Here is a 22,522-nt window from a genome sequence, read left to right on the forward strand (position 1 = left end):
ATCCCTGACACTGAATGCACATTCCAATCTGTGGATATGGCTCAGATTCTTGGATTGGGTATGGAGTTTATTTACTGCAACTGTCATATCCCGGAATCCTGACCCTGCGCTCTCCCACCACATCACACCTTCCTAACAACTTCATCATCCCCTACACCATCACTCTCCACTCCCCAAGCCACCTTCCTTCCTAACTGTCAAAGCTCTGGCCTGGTTGCAGCACACCTTACCTTGGCCACTCCCATCCCGGAAGCTCGGTCCTGAGTTGGAACATTTGGAGACTCCAGATTTGCTCTGCTCTCCCGACGGATCTCCGACATCCCATGACCTACCTCTAAACCATTCCCCCACCCATTTCATTTATTGGAGTCACCCAACATCCTTTGGATACATAACTCCACCTTTGGAGCTACCCACATCCTCTGGTGACCCCACTCATGTCATCATGTATTAGTCACCTACCATTTATAGTATGACTGTCATCTTCTTTCCATTCAGTTGGCTAACTACCTCTTACCCATTTCTCATTCCCATTCATCCTCTGGCCTCTTACTCCGCCCTCCTTGACCTGACACCTCGGTTCCCCATTAAGGATATCATTTGGCATCATTCGGTACCTTTCGGTATCATTCGGCACCCTTTGGTGTTTTCCATTATCACTCGGACTTTGACTAAAGTCCTTCCCAGTCCTCCATATATAAATACTTGTAGATTAGAACCTGTAGTTCCCCAGTTCTAATCTCGACTAAAATGTTACCCCAAGTCCCTCTGAGAGAATCCTGACCCCTTCCTACAAGATACCTCAGACACATGAAATACAAGGACTTACTGAGACGTAATGGAGGCACAGCGCTCCCTCTGAGTCGCTGAGGCCACATCCTTCTTAGAGCCTCTTGTACCACCCAGTAGACCCAGGCTTCCTGGAGAAGCTTTGGTTCACTACTGGAGCTCTTGGATCCCCTCTAGTTGAGCCCCGCCTGCATTCGGACTCACGCATTTTCCCCTATGTTTGGGGTTTTTGACAGTAACAAATAGACCATTGCCTGAACTAAACACTCTGCATACAAATGAAGATGGCATATTTAATTTGAAATTGCAGTATGGTTTGTTAGAGGGTTCCTCCCAGTTTGAGGGGAACCCTCATAACAATTGTAGCCTGGTAGATAATTCTAGAATGATTTAGGGGTCTGGGCTGTGTAAGCTTAATAATGCACTCAGGACATGACTCAGCAATAAGTAATTCAGTTCTTTGTCTTTTGGGCCAAATCTTAGTGGGGTCTTACAGTGCTAAGGCTATGATTTACACTGCCCTAATTACAAACATTTATCTTTAGAAATGACTTGGCTATAAAGGAACTTTCTAGACTGTCCTCTAATTTACTCTATTTTGTGATGCTGCATCATTACCAATGTTCTAGAGCCTTTCCAATTAATTCAAAGGTCTGTGGACTTCCAAATCATTTTATGCTTATGATCCAAGATCCAGATCATCAATCATTCCTTTGTTTGAGCTTAAAATCAAAAGGTTTTGATGAATCATGAGAAAATATACAAGATCTGGTTTTCTAGCATTTTCTCCTCTTCTGATGCCAATATATTTTCCTTGAGTCACATTACTTTTTGTAAGAATTAGCAAATAAATATATGTGAATTATAAGGTGTTTTGCCATTTGTAAGGGGTTGGTGTAGGTGCCAACCCTGGTTAGCCTAGTTCCTCAGGCTGCCAACAAAAGTAACTTGTATGAAGTTATTATTTGCAACAGTATGGGAGGAAAGGCTAAGTTGCTCTTTCCACTTTCCCACACTATTGTATGTACTTTGTATATACATGTTTATTACAAGACAATTATACAATGATGTAATGGGAAATAAGGGGTGGGGTTACCACTCCTTACACCATTTGAGTGATATCTCTGTCAGTTCTGAAGCTTTTAGAATGAAACAAAATTATGGATAAAGTTATAAAACAGTGCTCTCAGATGGTAAAGAAATTACAGTCAAAAGCCCTCTGGTTCCTGAGATATTCACATTTCTTTTTCCAATGTTCCCTCTTATTCTGCCATCTAGGTGCTATTTACTTGTTGTAGAGATATATTTCCCTACACCTATGCCAGGTTCTAGGCATGCTTGTAGTAGCTTAAATATCATGCTACATGTGTGTGGATAATTACAATGAGGTTCTAATGTGCATTGTAGGCAGGCACAGCTACTGCACAAACAAACTGAATATCATGATTTCCCCATCCCAGCACATCCCCACTTCACTAAACACATCATACACGTTTTCATATACTATTCCTACCCTTCCATGATTTTTTCATATTTTTCCAGACACATTTCCAGTCCCCACAGACCAAATTCCCATGCCCACCCAGCAGTGTGGCCACACAAGGAATAGACCCCACTTATCTCAGCAACCACTGCACCGATTTGGACGATATTGGTACCGCTGGAAACGCGTCATTTATGAGTATTAAGGTCCATGATTAGCGGGAGTTGATTGGTGATGGATAGAGTTGGATATTTTTTTGGTCAGATACCATTTATTGCTTTATTATTTCCTTGATTATTGTTTTCCCTTCCTTTTTCCGATATTGTTTGTTGCCGATATGACCCACCCAAGCACATGGGACACATCGGATATTTTTTATCATTTTTATTTGATCATTTCTCATATATACTGTACATGAGGATGTATCTACCTTTTCCTTTGGATTAGAAACCACCGAGTTTGCCCCTCCCAAGCTAGTAGGGAGTATTATGACCAAGAAGATCATTAAGAAGACCTCTAGATCAGTCCTCACCTTAGTGTCACCCAGAGAGGTGGGGTGAGAGATTGATTAGAGTACACCATGCACCACACTGGACCATTTTCACCAATACCATTACCCCTTTTCCCTGACCTGTTGGATACCAATCCGGTCCCCATCCTTTCCTGTTTGCTTGCTGGGTTAGATCCCTAGCCAGTTTACAGCATTCAGTCTCATAAAGCCCATGAGATCTGTTAAACATTTGAACTTGTCAGTTGATTGTTGGCTATTCTGATACTTCATTGTTTCATTCTTCAAATATTCTCCTACACTGCTTGCAACAGCACCTTTCTGAGCAACAGTTCAACAGTGCCAAATGTCTTTTGGGTTGACTTAGAGCAGTGGAGTAGAACTGGGCTGAAAACCTGTTATGTTACATCCACAATCTGTGCAGCACATATTGGCTGCCAGAGCAAGTCTGGTTTTTATATACATGGAATGTGGATTCTATGACACTTAGGTGAAACCCAGGAACAGTCAAAGCATGAAAACAAAAGGGGGCTGGCAACATAGGTTCAAGAGAGAAAGGTTAGGTGGCAATCATGCCTCAAAGGGCTCCTGCCCCTGAGATCAAAGTAAGCATGTGCAGTCCAGGCATCTTGCCTAGGCAACACCTATACCAGGCAACCTTCAGCCTTGGCCACTGGTGGCATTGGGCTGCAACTTGTAACACCATACTCTGACCAGGGCAGTCCAACTGGGTTTGTTGATTATTCTACATGGTGCACAATGGGAGGAGTTTCAGAGGATGAGAGATTGCTGGAAATAAGATTGCCCACATCCAGGCATCCATCATGTAATCTACACAATAAATGAGTGCTTATGTCAACTGATATTGGGCTCAACACTTACAAGACTGGTAAATTTGCTGCTCTGCATCGCCGCAAGTCTGTCCCATGGGAATCAACCCATGCCTGACTAGCAATTGACTGAGGGATTCGGGATCCTTGCATCAAGGTGATTATATCAATTACCCCTCCATCATGCATTGGTCCATGATGATGTGGGACAAATAAGGCAGAGGAGGTGACACAAATTATGATCAAGGTTACACAGATGCTGGATATGAGCAGATGAAGCCCATTTACATGAAGCTTTGCCCTTAGCACTTGCTGGACACCATCAGCATGGTCATATATTGGTTCCCAATATGGAAGTACGGATGTGTTTCCAGCAAGCAGGGCTGATGTGCGAAAGGTTTGTACCAGTAATGAATATGCTAAGGCTGTTGAGTATCCAAGAAAATCCTCCACTGCTTCAATTCCTGATCCAGAAACCAAGGTGGCGAGGATTTTGGTTTCCAGGGGAATGAATGCAACATTGTCGGGGTATTGTAAGTCAATAATTGAGTCTGTAAGGTTCATAAAACTCCTTTCCATCATGCTCATTGGGGGAGTGCGAAGAAATGGGGTCATAGCAGTTGGGGGATGCTTTGGTTCATCTGTGGATAAAAGCTGTCCATTTCCTCCAACCTTTGCTACAACAGGGAGGGTGTAGAGAGAACAGGCAAAATGATAAAGATGGAGAGTCAATGTGACATTCCCTTCAAATCTGTGTGTACTGAATTTATGCCCACCTGTACCAGGGGGTAGTAGATGTTGTTATAAGTGATGGAGAAAAGAAATCTTACTCATGGTATCATTGGATGGCCAGTTCAATGCTGAATAAGTCTCCATGTGTGTGTGGGAAGGGAACACAAGTCTAGATGAATTCTTCCCCAGTAATTGATTGTGTGCTGAAACATACATGAAAGAGATTGTTCCAGAATCAAGTCCAGAAGCACCATGTTTACCTAACATGACGAAGTCATTGACTTGGGCAGGTCAGTGGTTAGCATTCAGGGGTATATGATCCATGTTTGCTTACACTGAGCATAAGCAGGTGCCCTGCTTGATGGTTTCCAATCAAAAACTCTCAATCCAATATCCTGAGCCAAGATCCAACGGCTATAAGTCATGTTGACTGTGGAACTCTCATATGGGAAATATGTCAAAGTAACTTCAATGGTCAACTCCCCTTCATAAAGATCCGCTAGACCAATGTTTGGATATCAGTGCTTTTTTTCACCACCAAGGTATGGTTTGAGACAAACAGGGAGGGGTGTAAGAGACCTTCCATTTGTCACCAGGCTGCTGAGCTGTCACACCACACTGCACCACCAGTTGAGTAGCATGAAGGTCAGTTAGCATTATGGCTGGATCAACTTTTGCTACAGGAATGCTGTGTATAATGCTAGGGAAAGAATATTGGCTTTGGGGATTGGACACACAGACAAAATACTCCACTATACCTTCCATTTAGACTGCCTGGCATTTTAATTGAACCACTACCCAGAAAGTTCCAGAAGTATGGTAAGCTTAAAGAGGTTATAGCCAGCTCCATTCTAAAGTCAGGCTGCCACTTCACATCAGGATCCCCCTCCCAGTAATCCATAAAACCAATATCAATGAGGTCTCCTGGCATACAAATGATGCTTACTGGAGACACTGGTTCAGTCCCCAAGACTGCATCAAAAGTGAGAGTTGATGTGCTAACAAGATGGAGAGTAGCCACAGATGCATACAAGACCATGACCAGCATAACTTGGAGCATTTGATTACTTCCAGAACTTTTACTGTGCCAGAGGCTCATCACAGAGGCCCCTAGGCCCCTCCAGGCCCACAATCCATCATTTAGCCCAACAAAGGTATTGGCTACAGAATGGATTGTCAGAAGAAATCAAAATGTTGGAGAATGGACATCACATTGGTGGAATAAATGGTCACTTGCAAGTGATGCACTTGCAACTGTCAGTGTACCAAGGACAACCATGGCCACTGCTCGTGTGGTTCCGGCCTGAAGTTGGGATATCAGTGCCAACTGATCAATTGAATAGCTGGTACTTTGAAGGGCCCCTGAAGCCCAGATTGTAAATGTGAAGACATGATAGCCAATGAGGAAGAGTAATGCTGTGCATGCAGCAACACAGTGTAGGGTGGCAGAACTGGTCATCTGATCTGGAGTTTTCAATGTTATGCTTGTGCCAACTGTTGGGTCATGTGAATAAGAACACAACAATGTGGTTAACCAAAGAGCTTACAAGGCTCATCCTGGTCCCCAGATGCAGTCAAAATTGGGCCCTGGTGGCAGATCTAGAATTCTTGTAAATAAGTGGTTGAATCTTTAGCACCAGCCAAGTCCCAGACCTCTTGTTGTGAAAGGTCATCAGTGCACCTTTGCTCACCTCCAAGGTAGCTGGAGGGTTTAGACACATCCAGGGTTAGTCCTTTGAGCCTGAGGATACAAACAAGTGAACAGGATTCTCAGCCCTAAATGAAGATGCATGCACCTGACTCTTGTCTTTTCTGCCTTCTTTCTCACACCATCAGATGTATTTGAATGTTGAGAAATCCATTCAGGAAGAGAAGATTGATGTAAAAGTGAGGATAAATCAATGAGTCCTCCATTATGAATGGCCTGATCTACAGTGGGAAAAGTACAACCCATAGAGAGTGCTGATGAGGAGGCTATAACAATCACTGCAATCATTCCAAGAAGAATTTGGATGGCATTGAACTCTAGATGGGCAACATTGGATATTTGAGTACCACTGATTTTGGCATATGTTGGGCTCCATGGTGAATGCATTTTACCCTCTGTACCATAAAGGTCAAGGTGATTGTATTGCACAGAAACTGAGTACACTAGTGCTGTCAGCTGGCTAAGGTTTTCCTCAAATTGGCTGAAATCCTTGTTGGGATTTGCAGTATTGATGCTTTTGAGCAATGTGTCAGTGAACCAGCCATTATCCCATGGATCAGACTTCCCCTGTGTCTGATAGAGGCTTGCTATGAGAGAGACCCATCCAGCTTCCAAAGGATCAGTTGGTACTGGCCGGGCATAAGGGAGTGAACTAGCAGAGATTCGATGAGTAACATCACGATACCACAATAGGGTATTATTTCCTGTGACATTGGCTTCGGTATGGTCCCTGTAGAGGGCACAAGAAAAGGGCCACCAATAGAATGTAACATCAATTGGCTCAAGGAAGGCCTTACTCTTTTGTTCTGATTCACCTTTGGATGGAGCTGAGAGTGGGCCCAAATTTCTGTGAAGGACATACTCATGGATGAATTGTATAACCAACTCTGCACTGATGTCTTGAGCCTCTTGGGTGGAAGGACTTGTTGTGTGGCATTGCCACTATCATCAACAATTATGGTGAGAGCATGTGGATTGATGCTCAAATAGAAGAAAGTGGTAACACCATAAAGAGCAATTGGGCTCAGATAGCCAACTGCAGTGTCATCTGCAAACAGCAATTGGTCACCAACTATTTGAAGGCCAATGATTGGTCACATGCATCCTACCACTGATACACTGATGCAGGACTCACATCTCAGGATAGGTGGTCCTGTTTCATTGTGCTCCCAACCAAACTGGAAGGAGTAGCCATTCAGCTCCCCATCTACTGATGTTAGGATCTTTTTTGAATCTTGCATGTAGGTGGCACTGAAATTTGGGGTAATAGAGCAATCTCCAGGACCTAATAATATTTTGATTTAATTTAGGCACACACAAAGGAAAGCCCCAGGATTCACCTATGATGTCCAGGGAAATTGACATGTGTGCATTTGGGAGAGATGCACATTTAACATTCAATTGTTGGGCAAACTGATCTTGGTACACAACATCAGAAGTGGTATCCTCCAGTATGGAGAAGAAGACTCTGGAAGTGAAATGTTCTGGGATGGTCGGGCTGGAAAATAATGACACTCACGATCCATTGATGCCATGGGGGAAACCAATTTGGTCATCTTTCTCTCTCCATAGTAACTCCACCGTCTCTGGCACAGCACCCATATTTAACTCTGTAATTACATAGCTGAGATTTCCAATTGGTTGTGATACATTCAGAGTTATAGGATCTTCAGCAGCTGTGATTGCAACAGATATTGCAGCATTTGTTGTGACTTGGAGGAATGAAGCTGAAGCATAGAATAATGCTGCAAGTAAAAGCCGGATGCGGAGCACATTATCCAGATGTCGAGCATGCCACAATGCAGAAATAGATCCAAAGAAGCTTTGCCAAGCTCCAAGAGAGTTGTGTAGTGATGCAAGTGTTTGCTCTAAAATAGGCAGTGCTACTGATGGTCTAAAGTTCTCTGCAAATGAACTTACCACGATGAATGATTATATCAAACATTATTCCTTGTATGACAAGTGTTAATGCAGCTGAAACAAGAAAATTCCAAACCTGGGTGGAAATGACAATGATTTGCTGCACTGAGTTCACTTGATCCACAGGGAACCTGAGGTGCCTCAAAATTCCACTAGCCCACAAGACAATCAGGGCTGAATGAGTGAGCAGCAGGAGACTGATGATGACCACCCAACCCCAGAAGTAGCAGTGGATGGTCTGTTGAGGTGTCAGCATCTGCCTTTGCTTTAATGTATGCACAACCAGGATGTGGAGGGTTTGGTTTCCTAAAGGAATGGTGTTGAGCCTGTAGGTTATTCTTCCAGCTTATGTATCTCTACATCACTTCCCCCACAGGTTTCCAAATTCTGATCAAGTGAGGAAATGAAGGAGGTTCCTTGGCAACCAGCTGTGTTGCTGGTATATTGCACAGCTGCTCCCAGTGTTGCATGTGTTGGTTTTGGGAACAGTGTAATGCCCTACCCATCACTTCCTGTAACCCCTTACTCCTCAAGTTGTTGTGGTTACCAGAACTGCTACATTGAGCAGATTCTTCATGCTGTGACTATGTGGCCCAACAGTGGTGTTGCTGATGTATTGCACAGCTGTTCCCTGTGTTGCATGTGTTGGTTTTGGGGACAGTGTAATGCCCTACCCATCACTTCCTGTAACCCCTTACTCCTCAAGTTGTTGTGGTTACCAGAACTGCTACATTGAGCAGATTCTTCATGCTGTGACTATGTGGCCCAACAGTGAAGTGATGCACTGTCCTGGGTCACACTGTAGGATTCTGTACTAACATGACCAACAACCAGTCATGCTGCCCATAATTGCATGCAAGTGCATGCAGTGTAGCCCCAAACATCTAGTTGATATCAAAGCTGGGGGACTAGCACTCCAGCACATGGGTCTATACACAAATGTACATGGGAAAGTAGAGTCAGCAATCTGGCAACCATCAGGAAAGCTGCAAGGAACATTGATACAGCATGACATGTGGAATCCTGGAATGAGGATGGAGGGACAAGTGGAGGAGCCTTGGCCTCAGCAACTTGGTGCAGAGCACTGTGCCAAACACTGGTGTGTGGCTCTTAACTTACAGATGAGCTGCAAAAACTCTGGGGGGGACTACTGGTCATCGATTTCACACTGAGGTGCCATGAACTACAGTATACACTATAATGAACCAAAGGGGGAACAAAGGGAAACCAGAAGTGAATATAAGGGCATGAGTGTTATAAAAATGGGGCCTAATTGGCCCATTGTCAGGGCACAAGCCCTGTACCCAGATGTATATAAGGTCACATGATCATGTGGTACTTTCCAGTATTGCTTAGACATCACCGTAAAATACACATATTTGTGACACTTATGGCCTGGTGTGCTGAGTGAGCCCCACAGACCTTATAGTGCTATTTAGCATGGGTGTTTGAGATGATAATAGTTGGTTGTCAAACCAAAATTGTGGCAGAGTTGATATGGATATGACAGTGGAATAGAAGAACTAGGGATATCATCATGTTATCCCAGACTTTCCATCCTACCTCCACTTCAGTTCCAGGCAACTCCCACATCCACCACCTGACTCCTAACTGTTATGGAAATGGGATTTCTCCCAATTTATGTTGATGAGCAACACTTGATCTCGGAGCTGGACTATAAGCGGGAAGCTCAGTCTCAGCTAATATGTGTGAAGAACTAAATTGTATTACCTATGAGTGGGAAGCTGAAGGTAATGTACATATTGTAAGTTACAATGGTAAAGGAAATAGTAATAAAGGAATGTAACTAACCTCAGTCTCAGCTAATATGTGTGAAGAACTGAGGGAAAAGGAAATGAATTCAAATGAATGAATATATCTGTGGCCTGGCATGGGTTAGTCTGAGATAATATAAAAGAGGTGTTGTGACCAAGTAGTCATGCTAGCACGGGAATGTGGCTGTACAAAAACTTGTCTGGCCTCCCATAGCACACAGTTCCTCCAACAATTTAGACTCTCATGGGCCCTGCACACACCCAAATCACATGACATGTAAATAATGAGAATTCATCCAACAATTATCGTCTCAAACACCTGTGCTAAATTGTGCCACCACCTGTGATAACATCTGTACAACCTTATGAACTGTCTCCCCTCACCCTTCCCTCTTCCTGTGCCAAAAATGGGCACCTCAGGCCCCATTTTTGTAACACTAACTCAACTCTGCCCCCTGGGATGCTTACATGACCTCACTCCTACCAACTCTGACTTCACTCTGCCCCCACTACTCCTAACCACTTCCACTCCTCTGACTTCCTCTTGCAAGTTTTCAAAAGAGACCAAGTCACTGCCAGGTAGGGGTAGCAAGGGGGGGTCGGGATTCTAGATGTGAAAGTGGAGTTCAGAATGGCAAAAAAGGATTTTGGGTGGACCCTCCCTCCCTCCACGTGACGTTATTTGCCAAAAAAAGGTAATTTCTCACAGTCACATGTTCCCACTCTCGGTAGTTGGGCTTAGTTTGGGTTCAATGCTACGCCTCTTGGACGCCTCTGTGGTGTTGTTTCTGTGGCCTAAACATAAAATGAAAATTTCTCTCAGTTTTCACGTGCAGGGGCCCACACCCTTGCACCTCATGCATCATTGGCATGCCACTGACACTGTGTCTCTGACTGACTGCATGGAATGCCCTGAGTGTGGAGCCACAGTCAAGGTTGGATGTGGAGGGGAAGCAAACCTCAAATCTCACATTGGCAGTGCTTCATGTCAGGCACAAAAGAAGAAGAAAAAAATAGGAGAATGGGCCATTGCTGCTCAGAGATCCCACTTCACCAATTGGCTCACTCCTCACCCTGCTGCCACCATACCTCTGGTATATTCCCTAAGTGCACCTCAGTGCCTTCATCCCCTCGCACCAGTCCAACATGCTCTAGAGAGGGCCAACCCTGTCATGCTGCTGGACTGTCTTAATGACATTACAAAAGCATGCACTCTTGCGGAACAATTGCCTATGTCAGTGCCTGAGGCAAATAATGGGGACATAATTTATACACTGGGATCAGCGGATCCTAAGTCTTATGTTCAGACCAACTGTACCGATAACCCTGATGAAGATTGGGAAGGTGTCAGAGACCGGATCGTGACAAAGGATTTGTCTCTGTGGTGGAGGGCTTCAGCCTCAGCGACTCAAGCCAGGAGCACTGTGCCAAGTTACATGTCCATGCCCTAATTTACTTACTGGAAACAAGAACTAAACTCTAGTCGATTTTATTACTAAGGTGTAACCTATGTACAAGTTAAGTATATATAGTTACAGCGAGGGTCGGCCTGTGAATGGCAGGGCCGAGCAGAGTGGAGCTAATGGAGTTAAACATTAGCCAATTGAATATTACTGACAAGTCAAGTTACAGGGTTAGCGGAATGGCAGGCGATAACCCAGAATTAGAAAGGAGGGATAGGCCCAAAGGTGGGCTTGCAGGGCAAGCAAGTGAATTGCCCAGTGGAGGCAGGAGTGTGCTAGCAGACGTTGGAGCTGTCTGGAAGCCTTCGGGGCTCCATACTTAGGGAGGCATAGGTAATATATTGAAAAGAGGGGGTGGTGACCATCAAGAGAAGTGGAGGTGATTGTGGAATACAGGAGCTCCGAGGTTAGTGAAGAAGGAGCAGAGGTAGTCTGGAAAGATCGGAGGTAGTGGAAGTTGATGGCTGTGGATGGATATGACAGAAGGGATTGATGGACCACTAAATTGCATTCTTGGGTACAGTGCAATGTCAACTGAAATTTCTGAGAGAGTATGATGTGGAAAGAGTGGGGTTGAAGGATTGTTGAACTTTCTTGAGTGGTTTGTGGAAAACCGCAACCTAGACCCCAATCTATTCAAAGACAAATTAGAAAGATTATCAGCAGCAATGATGATGATGTATGTAAGCCGCACTACCTGATGGATTTCTGATACTAACAACTTACTAGTATTGCTGAGACAAGATCATCCCAAGAATTGACTAGTGTCAGGGATCGCTCGTCAGTCCAAGTCGAATATCGCCCAAAAACCTAGTCATAGAGAAAGCTGAGGTTCCAACCCTCAGCAGCACATAGAGTTATATACATGAGTGACATCAATCAATTGGGAGAGATAGGATCAAAGGAACTAAACTGTGATCTGATAGGAAATGAAGTGAATAGAAATTAAGGAACACTCGGATCAAAGGAGCAGCGTTGGATCAGGAGAAGGTGAGGGATTTATGATATATCAGGGCTGATGCAGCTACATGCAGTGATATAGTCTTACACAATATCGATAGGGTAACAGAGAACTGCTTATGCTATGTCCCCCAACAACTAGACAAAATGGTAGCCCCCAATCTGGTCCTCTGATCATCAGTGATGTTGAAGATCAGGACGAACCATCCACCACGGCACCAGACCCCCCTCCTCCAAGTAACAGAACTGGCATCCGCACCGGCATAAAGCTCGATTTTCCACCTGGTCATTCCCCCTACAACTCCTACCCGATTGCATGCATGATGCTACTAAGCTTGAGTGGGACCTTGAGTTCCATCAGAGCATTTTGTACCTACACCCTTGGGACTGCAAATGTCCCACTACAGCTGGCCCTTGCTGTCATCCCTGTCTTCGCATTCTCCAGCAGAAAAAGCTACAGGGTATTATCGAATGTATAAACAATGGAATCCCATCAAACTCATCACATCAGTACTGGCCTTGGGGCACACTCCGAAAAGCATTGCAACAGGCACAGCAGCACCTGACTACCAAGAACCGGTGGGTCTTCAATGCAAGTGTCAAGCTGGGAAGGAGAACACGCACCATCGATGACCATAAACACCTTATGATGATAATCTCATCTGGCGATGTGATGCGTGCTGATGCAGTTATGTGGGCAGGACTAAGGAGGAATATGAGCATTAGTGCTCTTATTCTCTTATTTTCGAAAGCAGCCACTAGATCATATTCTGTCAAATCATTTATGGAGCAAGAGATGCAATTAGGGATCTTGTTTCTGCGACTAGGGGGGAATCGGCTTGCAAGCATTGCCCACAAGGCCCTAGGCATGCCAGGTGTTAGCACACTTTGACACTTGCAACCCACAACACCACTCCATGTCTCACCTGGGTTGCCATGCAGCTCAGAGCTTGAGCATAATATTACAGTCTCTCTTCAAGCAGGGATATCTACCGAAATTCCCCCCATAAGCTCACCATATTCCAGCCCATATATATTGATGTTTGATGAGATCAAGATTGAGGAAGTTCCTCGGTACAATGTGGTGATGGACCAAATTGTCGGGATCTGTTGCAAACATCAAGCTGGGTATGCACTTCAATCTGAGTCTGAACATGAGGCATATCGGTTAGCAGAAGGTGTGAGAGATGGGGAAATTCATCTAGCATCAGAGGTGTGCAATCCATTGATTAGTTTTTATATTGTCATATTCTTTGAGGCTACCATTGGAGCAATAGGTTTCCTTTCATCAAGTCCTCAAATATACAATGCACATCCCATTTTGATATTGCCAACATGTAAACACGAGAAGGCTGGAGACCATGCTGAATTAATCAAGTCTGTTGCAAAATCTTGCAAGGCTCAGCTACCAGGCTCATTGTGGAGTATAGCATCAGATGGCGAATCTCGATGAGGTGCAGCGCTTGCAAAGCTAACCTTGAAAGAAAAACTCGACCATTGCTCCCCAATCTATCCTCATCTATCCCCACTCCCATTCCTCAACTTGCTTGTTGGAGAGCATGATATTACCTGCGATCCTAGAGCACCATCTCCATGAAAATGGGGTCTCTTCTGTTGTCCTCAACGGGCTCTTGAACCCTGCAGACAAGCAGGATGTACCCAAGGCACTGGAATTGCTCAAAGCAGTCTGGGACTTGCCTCTCACAGAGGTGTGTGGCAACAAGCCTGAATGGGCAGCACAGCGTCGAGCTCTTTCCATGTTTGGGCAACTATGCTATATGCTTGTGTGTCCATTTATTGATGTAACACTCTCTCTTCGGCAACAGCTGACACACCCAAGTGCTGTGTTGCATCTACTGCTCATCCTCTTTCATGCAAACCCTCAAAAGGGACATTTCCTGCTGACCCAACTCTATGTGGACATTCAAATAATGATCAAGAATGTATATTTCTGCGTTGCAAAAGCCAAGGTGGACCCAGACATTACCCACTTCTACATTGTACTTCTCGGAACAGATCGACTTGAAGTTACTTTTGGGATCTTTTGACTATTGTGGGCAACAATGCAAATGCGGACACCTTACAGCTAACTACTCAACTATCCCATGTCAGTGAAGTCCGGCACTGCACCCAGAATGGGACCATACACCCTGTTGCCTGAAATTGCCTTCATTAAACGAGCTAGAAAAGAAGTCACAACACATGGATCATATCAGTCTGGCCCTTTGGGAAGGTCAGCATAAGTGGGGTCGTGCTCCTCACTGCTTGGCAAGATGGTGCCCTACATGCCGGAACAGTGGATCCCAACATTAGATCTCGATGCAATGCACTACCTAAGGATGGGACAGTAGATATCCTCTCTCCTCTTGGAGAGCTGGTTATCAAGATGGATATGACTAGCAATCCAGATGTGGACAACTTAGAAATAGAAGACAGAGAAGATGTTGGGGATGCAACAGCAGTCTACCAGCCTGATGTGCATACCAGTGGTATCTGGGAGAGCACCAGTGAGCTCACAACAAGCAAGGCCATTGCTGGCATTGATTCTGGTGAAGCCATGACAAATTCGGACCCCAGCTGTGGCCTTGACCTCGAAGATGTCATTAATTTGATCGACGACAATAATGTGCTGAAGGAGAGAATGAAGGAAGGTCAGTTGGGAGGTTCAAACGAGACCACCACCAAGCTGTTCCCTGGTTCTTTAGTTAGGATGGGGAAGTGTACTAGTAATATTTGTTGTAATTATAGTACCAATCCGAGTGTTTTGGGTAATTCTATTTTATGGGTTAGTCTAAAAGTTTCTGAGACTTGACTTACAGATAAACCAAGCCCTGTGGAGCTGTTCCTCTATTGTAATTTCTCAATTTGTCTGGGTGTAATTCTGTGTAGAGTTGTTTAATTGTGTCTGAAGTGTCCCTTGAGTTTGTTTTATTTTTGTCTTGTTTTATTGCCTGTTTTAACAGTAGCAAAATAACTGTTTTGTGTTTACACTTTGAATTCTGGAGCGTTAACCAGCTCTCCTGTTGAAATATTTACTTAATATTTCTCTCCCTAATTGCTGCCTTTTACTACAGTGGCAATCTTAACTGTATATCACTTTTCCGCGCTGGAGTGACAACCAGAAATGCTTGAGAAAAATAATACTCTATTTTCTTACTTCTCTGAGGGGGGTGAAAAGTTGCAGAAAGGGTCTCCCTTTTATACTCCTTGGGTTGCCTTCCTTTTTCACACTCTACCTTGTATTTACAGGATTTATTTACAGTGTATTTTCCTCAAACTGAATAAAAATGAATTTTTCATGCTATAGTTCTACTGCACTCAGACTGTGCATAGAATCCTTATTGTCCTTCCTTGCCTAGGCTATTTTAATGGTTCAATTAGAACTTGACTGCACTGCATTTGTCACAGTTTTCTATTTCAAATTCCTCATATTTACCATTAAGTTCACTATGACTCGGTCATTCTGAATTCAAACTTCACATTACTATGCATACAGCTGCGCTGAGACCTTCAGCTGATTTATTCTATTTTTATCCAGTAACATTTAGTTGAAATGAGACTTGAAATGATAAATGAGTGAATTATTCAGGTTTAGAACCAAAAGAAAAAGTTGCTAGTAGTCAAGAATTGTTCAAACAAATGTATTATAGCTCTCCACTTCATTAGAATATCATTCCCTAAAATTCCCACCATGGTCCATCATAGTTTAGTGGTTTTCGTGGATTTCATCCTTCTCCCCTGATTCCCCTTTGTATTATTGCATCCTAGTCCTTTGTATGTATTGTTCATTGTTATAATAGGTCGTCCTCGAGGATATCATATTTTTATGTATTTTATTTAGGACTCTGGACCTCTAGAAGCTGTCTTCCCACACGTTTTTCAGGTTTTAAACTTCATGTCCTTGTATCTCATTCATTTCTGAATGGTTTTTCACGTTCTTGGTATCATAAATTTTCATTTATTCCCACCTTTCCAATGGTACTAAAGTTGTATTCTATTCCTTGGTATTCGTCGAGTTAGCAAAAGTTTGCATGCACATTTGGTAATCACATGCTGTCAGAGATCTGGAATGCTGTCAGAGACTGGGATATTGTCGGAGTCGGAAGTACTGTCAGAGTCTGGAATATTGTCAGAGTCGGAATACTGTCAGAGTCGGGCAGACTGTCAGAAGGCAGATGGAAGATGGATTGGGTTCTGTCTGAGTTGAGGTTGGAGGTATGCAGAGGTCTGTTGGAGCGCGCGTGCGGATATGCAGGCAGAAATATGTGGCACGTCCGGAAGCGCTGTTCAAGGTTAGCAGAGTGGGATCGTGGCCTCAGCGACTCAGGTGGAGCGCTGTGCCCTGAGCTTGATGTTTGGGGGAGATCCTGTATTTACGGATTGACACTCACAGCGGACTTCAAACAAGACTTGCGGGCAGAGCAGACCTGTAGGAGGAGTGCGGACTCCGCGAGCATGGACTCAGAGGGGGGAAGCCCCCTTTGCAGAAGGAGAGACTCAGACCAGACAGGGGGGGTACTCTAGTTGATTTCAGACTAAGGTCCCTGAAAGTATTTACAGGATATAAATAGGCAGGAGGGAAACACAGAAGGACCGGTCAGTCCGGCACAGTCCGGCACGGAAATAAGCGGGGATTGTCAAACTGAATGAAGGACAAGAGCCCAGGAAATGGGAGGCAATGAACTAAACAAAAGCGAATCAAGTGCCAATATTGGCAAGTTAAGCAAATGAATGGATGAACAATATAGGCACTCGGCAAGGAATGAATGGTATGCTGCCGAGTGACAAGATGGCCAGAGAAAAGCGGAGGTCAGCGCACAGTGCCGATACAAGTCCGCAAATAAGCAGGGTCGGTGCGGTGCCAACACAAGTCCGCGAAGGGACATGGAAATCAGTGCGGTGCTGACAAGTCCGCAACAGAGGGTGGTCCATCAGTGCTGTCACAAACAAGGGCAGCATGATGGCCAGCAAGGTCAGAGGGGAGTGTTGGCCTGACCACAGGGTGTGGAGGGCAACCAGGAGTGGCAGAGGTCCAGAGGGTGTGGAGGTGGGCAGAGGTACAGATGCGGGTGGAGGTCTGGATGCAGGCAGAAGTCCGGATGCAGGTGGAGGTCTGGATGCAGTGCATGGTTGATAGGGCAGGGGGCCAGACATCGGATTGGGGGCTGGCTAGATTGGGTTTCGGGTTGGCAGATTCGCCTATTGTCATATCCCAGAATTCCGACCCCGCGCACTCCCACCACACCACACCTTCCTAACAACTTCACCATCCCCTACACCATGCCTCCCCACTCCCCAAGTCACCTTCCCTCCTGACTGTCTCAGCTCCGGTCTGGTTGCGGCACACCGAACCTTGGCCACTCCCATCCTGGAAGCTCGGTCCCGAGTCGGAACATTCAGAGACCCCAGATTTGCTCCGATATCCCGACGGACCTCTGATATCCCGTGACATGCCCTTAAACCATTCCTCCACCCATTTCATTTATTGGAGTCACCTAACATCCTTCGGATACGCAACTCCGCTTTCGGAGCTACCCGCATCCTTCGGCGATCTCCCTCACGTTATCACTTATTAGTCATCTTCCATTCTTAGCATGACTACCTTCTTACTACCATTCAGTCGGCTAACCCCCTTTACCCATTTGTCTTCCCCATTCATTTTCCGGCCTCCAACTCCGCCCTCTTTGGCCCGACACCTCGGTTCCCCATTTTAAATATCGTTTGGAACCTTTCGGTACCTCTCAGTATCATTCGGCACCTTTCGGTGTTGTCCCATTTGTCATTTCGGACCTTGACTAAGTCCTCCCCATTCTCCTTTATAAATACCCGTAGGTTAGAACCTGTAGTTCCTTAGTTCTAATCTCGACTAAAATGCCACCCAAAGTCCCTCTGAGTGATTCCCGTTCCTGTTCTACAAGACACCTCAGACATAAGAAATACAAGGACTAGCTGAGACGTAACGGAGGCACAGCGCTCCCTCCGAGTTGCTGAGGCCGCATCCTTCTTAGAGCCTCTTGTACCATCCAGCAGAACCGGGCTCCCAGAGAAGCTTCGGTTCACTACCGGAGCCCTCAGACCCCCTCTAGTTGAGCCCCACCTGCATTCGGACTCACGCATTTACCCCCTCGTCCAACCCGGGTTTTTGACACCTATCGGCATTGATTCGCCGCTGATGGAGCCCTGGGATTTGTCGGTCGTGACACATGCATCGCTCCCGTAGTCATTTGTATGTGGGTGCCATTTCTGTTTAATTGTTTGAGATTTATGGTATGTGCAAGTGTTTGTATCCTTTATACAGGCTTCCGTGATTTATTTCAGATTTTTCCCTCATGATCTAAGGTTGTTTTGTACTTTCTGTGCTTTGTTTTGACTGGGGTCTTCCTTATTTGGACGGAAATTGGTCTTCGTGATCTGCTGAAGTGTGGATCTTGATTCCAATGGCCAGTTCCCTTCGCATTGCCACCCTCACGTGTCTTTAAACATGATGTGGATTTCTATATTCCTGTCGTTGATATAACTTCACAATGGCTGAACCCTTTGGGCTGAAACTTTGCATCACTATAGTTTCCTATTTATCATAATTTCCGTGTAAATTTCGTTGTATGTTTTATATATGGATCCTTTGTGAACGTCACCTTTTCCCTGAGCCATGACTTTGATGTCACTCTTCCCGTTATTGAATATCTCATTGATGTGTGAACCTTTTATTATGAAAATTTGGGTGGATTAAGATTAGATCCCTTCCTTTCTAATGGGTTATCAAGCTCGTCTCGGTCGTTACTGCTTGTTCCTTGTGCTTGCCTTTTAAACGTTGTCCTCATTTTCCGAGAGGTTGGGTCATATCTCCGTCGTTTATGGGTAGTTTTCTCTGTAATTACTTTTATTGGGTCCGTTTGGGAGATATCTACATTTCCTATTATAAACACGACTTTGAATTTTGCATTGGTTCCTAAGGAATCCTTGTTCTGTGGTACTTCCATCCTCGGCTACATGTGCAGGCATGGGAAGTGTTAGAGATGTGTTGTGGATTCAGACGACTCCGGAGTGGAATCAGAGACTTAGCGTGGAGGGACCTTGGCCTCAGCGACTCAAGCGGAGTGCTGTGCCATTGCTGTTTGTCCATTTGGTCCTTAATTTCACAGTAGGTGAGCAGGAAGTCTCTAGGGGGCATTTCAGGTCGATTTCGGACTGAGCCCAAAACGAGTATGTACAAGCGCCAATATATATAATGGGGGGGGGCAAAAGCACAAGGAAACAAAGGGGATCCGAATCGGGACGAAGATGTCCGAACGGGAACAAAGGGTAGACAGAAGCAGAGCGGTACCGAAGGTCATAAGGCAGGACCTGTGATACGTCCGAAAGGAGGTAGGGAGGGCAAGGCCCAGAGGGGCAGGAGGATGAGGAGAAGTGGGGATGATAACTAACTGGCTAGAATGGGAAGAAGCAGCAGTCCAAATAGGGATGAGGGGGAAACGTGAGAGATACATTACAAGTGGCGAAAGTGCCGAAGGCGATCCGCGAAGCTTGGAGGTTGCGGAGCTTACGGAGCTTACGGAGGTGGGGTTGAAAGTCCAAGGAATATTGGCAATGGTGTTTACGTAGTATGAGGTCACCAATGCAATGGACTAAGACTGAGGTGGAGTCAAAGTCCGAGGTAGGGACTATGACGGAGGCTCGGAGCAAAGGTACGAGTGGTTGCCCGAGTACAAAGTACGGGACAGCGGTGGAAGGTCGTAACTTGGCGGGAGGTCGGCGGAAGAGTACCAGAGGGAGGAGAGAGGAGTGGCGGAAAGGAGAGTTGTCAGGTCCGAGGTGAGTATCGGAGCGGACGGAGATAGGGGAGGAGAGGGAAGGAGGAGTGGAGGTGGCATCGGAGGTAAGAGGAGGTGTGTTGCCAGGACCGAAGGTGAGTATCGGAACGGACAGCAGTAGGATAAGACTCCGGAGGTGGGGAAGGAGGGGGTCCGGAAGTCGGGTTGGGATCAGGTATGCACGGATATGACAGGAAGGTAGTTTCCATGGAAGTTCTCTGGTTGGTTTTATAGTCAAATCTTGCCCGATTGTCCTAGTTCCTTGTTTAATATTTGCTATGAATTCCCCCGAGCATTCCGTCTTGTTGGTGCTAAGCTCAAAGCATTTTTATTAATTTTCTTTTTTCCGATTTATCGTATGTAGTCATAAGAATTCGTAAAAATCCAGGTTCTTCTATTTTTCTGATATGTACTTGTCATATGGGGTTTTTGTGATTTATCTGGCATATTTCCATAATGGGTTTTCATAGGGTGACCGTTATTTCTCCTACAGCACCACTCAGCACCTCACCGTACTTGACGATCACAACCAAAAGTGGGGAAATCAAAAAGTCCATAAGGCACGAGCTCCCAAGGTGTTGTTTGAGGATATTGTTGGTGGGAAGGGCTCATTGGATCGACAGAAATGTATTCAAGGACTCACTCGGTTTTCAGTCCCAAATCCGAAAGGGACGATTCATGCCAATAATGATGAGCCCCTCTTCAGGGATTGTATCTGTGTAGGTGATCCTGCTGTTACACTACTGTGGATGAGCTGGTCTTCCTCGCTATCATTCAAATCCTGTCACTACACATTCGCAGAGCGGATCTCCAGTATGCATCCCTCTCACTTCTTACAGAGGATTCTGTGCAAGTCAGATTCCACATTCTGACGTTGAAATCTGCTGCCATATGTGAAGGTGATGAAGATTGGATCTGGCAGAGGTGTGCAGTGGAGGATGTTGGTGGAAGGACGAAAGGGAAATATGTGCAGCCCATTAATCCTTTGGCCTGGCAAGATGATGCTAGCAGCCATACAACATATATCTTCACCAAGACAGAGCTGCAAGAACTCACCGCATCTCTGGTTGCAATGACTGGTGTCCAGGGTCTAAATGAGCTTCCAAAAGTGCAGCGGACACCGACATACCTGTATCGACATAGCAGAGGAAAGCATTCCAAACTTTCGTCAGTTTATCAATATTCTAACATACATTTGTTTAGATGGTAGCGCATGCTTTGTTGGGGAGATATCTGGGACTGAAGTTTCCATTCGGGATCCTGGCAGTCCAACATGCTTGCTCTGCAGTGCACACTTAGACCTTTGAAAGACCCGACAAATCATTACTCACATGGGTGCTCACATTTTATTTGATGGACAAATTGGCAATGACAATGAGCTCTGTGGCCTCTGTCTCCACCCAGCAACTCAATGTTTATTCAAGGTCAAACGTCGATCCGGCAACACATGTCAGATTGAGCTCCATTTGTCTTCATGCTCTCACATACCGTCAGAAACTGTATTCGAGGTATTTGCGGGAAGCAGAGCGGAGTATGGCAGCGTGAGTGGTTACTTAGCTAATGAGCTACTCCATTGCAAGGCGTCGTGGGGGTTGGGACTTCAGCTTCAACAACTTGGCTAGAGTGTTGCGCCACACATTCTAGGCTGTCCCGTATTTCACGTTAGCGGGAAAGACCTTGCGGCAATGTTGACTTAAGCAGGGATGAAGTTGAGAGGCGAACTTAAGATGAGGGAATTCTAGTCGATATTCGAACTGAAGTACATCGACTGTAAACTACAAGTATAAATACGAAAGGAGAACAGAGGAGGGGCCAGTCAGTCCAGCACGGGACGGGAGTGGGATGGCAAGTACTAAAAGAATGATGAGGACCAGGGAAATGGAACAGAAGAAATGAATGAGACAGAGGATGGCAAAGTTGGGAGGCAGAATGGATAGCCTGACAATCTAGGCGCCAATATGGTGGTGGATCAGAATGTCAATATACGAATAAATCAAATGTAATAAAGGAATAACCAAGTGTCAATAAAGGAATAAACCAAATGTCAATAAGGAGTGGATCAGCAGCGACAACATCGGCCACTAGTAAGTTAAGCGAATAAAACAGTATCAGCCGAATGGCTGAGGAGCTCAAGTAGTGGTGGGAGAAAGAAGGAGGCGCTGCTACAGGGCCATAGACAGGAACCACTATTGGCACCGCTAAATGACAGAAGTGGTCGAAGGGCGGGGACTTTGTGGGGCTGTGACACATACCGAAGGACATATCGAAACAGACTCTGCAGTTCACTGAAACTGCTTCTCCATCCTCACGATTTCCATGTACTAACGCCCTCCTGGAGTGCCCTCTTTGCAGGAAGGGAGGTCCATGCATATGGAGATACAATATGAAAGCACTGTCAGAGACCAGATCGAGACGAAGGAATGTCTCCGTGGCAGAGGGCTTTGGCCTCAGCGACTTATGCCAGGAGTGCTGTGCCAAGTTACACGTCCATGCCCTAATTTACTTACTGGCAATGAGAACTAAAGGGGGTCAACTCTAGTCGA

The 22,522-nt window shown here is 45.3% G+C and overlaps 2 protein-coding genes across 2 annotated transcripts; one reads left to right on the forward strand and one right to left on the reverse strand.

Moving 5' to 3' along the window:
- Positions 1–3,520: 3,520 nt before the first annotated feature.
- EI90DRAFT_3131571 (uncharacterized protein) lies at positions 3,521–8,226 on the reverse strand (the record flags this gene model as incomplete). Its single annotated transcript, XM_039064399.1, has 15 exons — positions 3,521–3,611; positions 3,663–4,386; positions 4,441–4,602; positions 4,677–4,841; positions 4,903–5,042; positions 5,101–5,503; positions 5,555–5,836; positions 5,890–5,929; positions 5,996–6,083; positions 6,139–6,865; positions 6,913–7,122; positions 7,186–7,335; positions 7,391–7,518; positions 7,570–7,918; positions 7,971–8,226. 15 exons carry the CDS (start codon positions 8,224–8,226, stop codon positions 3,521–3,523), a joined length of 3,915 nt encoding a protein of 1,304 aa, XP_038910652.1.
- A 4,061-nt stretch (positions 8,227–12,287) lies between these two features.
- Positions 12,288–14,780, forward strand: EI90DRAFT_3020264 (uncharacterized protein; the record flags this gene model as incomplete). The annotated part of the gene is made up of 9 exons (XM_039057487.1): positions 12,288–12,629; positions 12,680–13,043; positions 13,137–13,381; positions 13,427–13,592; positions 13,750–13,952; positions 13,995–14,111; positions 14,134–14,275; positions 14,385–14,675; positions 14,746–14,780. 9 exons carry the CDS (start codon positions 12,288–12,290, stop codon positions 14,778–14,780), a joined length of 1,905 nt encoding a protein of 634 aa, XP_038910653.1.
- Between the last annotated feature and the right edge of the window lie 7,742 nt (positions 14,781–22,522).

Source organism: Cantharellus anzutake, assembly GCF_015039405.1.
Source record: "Cantharellus anzutake strain C23 chromosome Unknown EI90scaffold_78, whole genome shotgun sequence".
Lineage (NCBI taxonomy): Eukaryota > Fungi > Basidiomycota > Agaricomycetes > Cantharellales > Hydnaceae > Cantharellus > Cantharellus anzutake.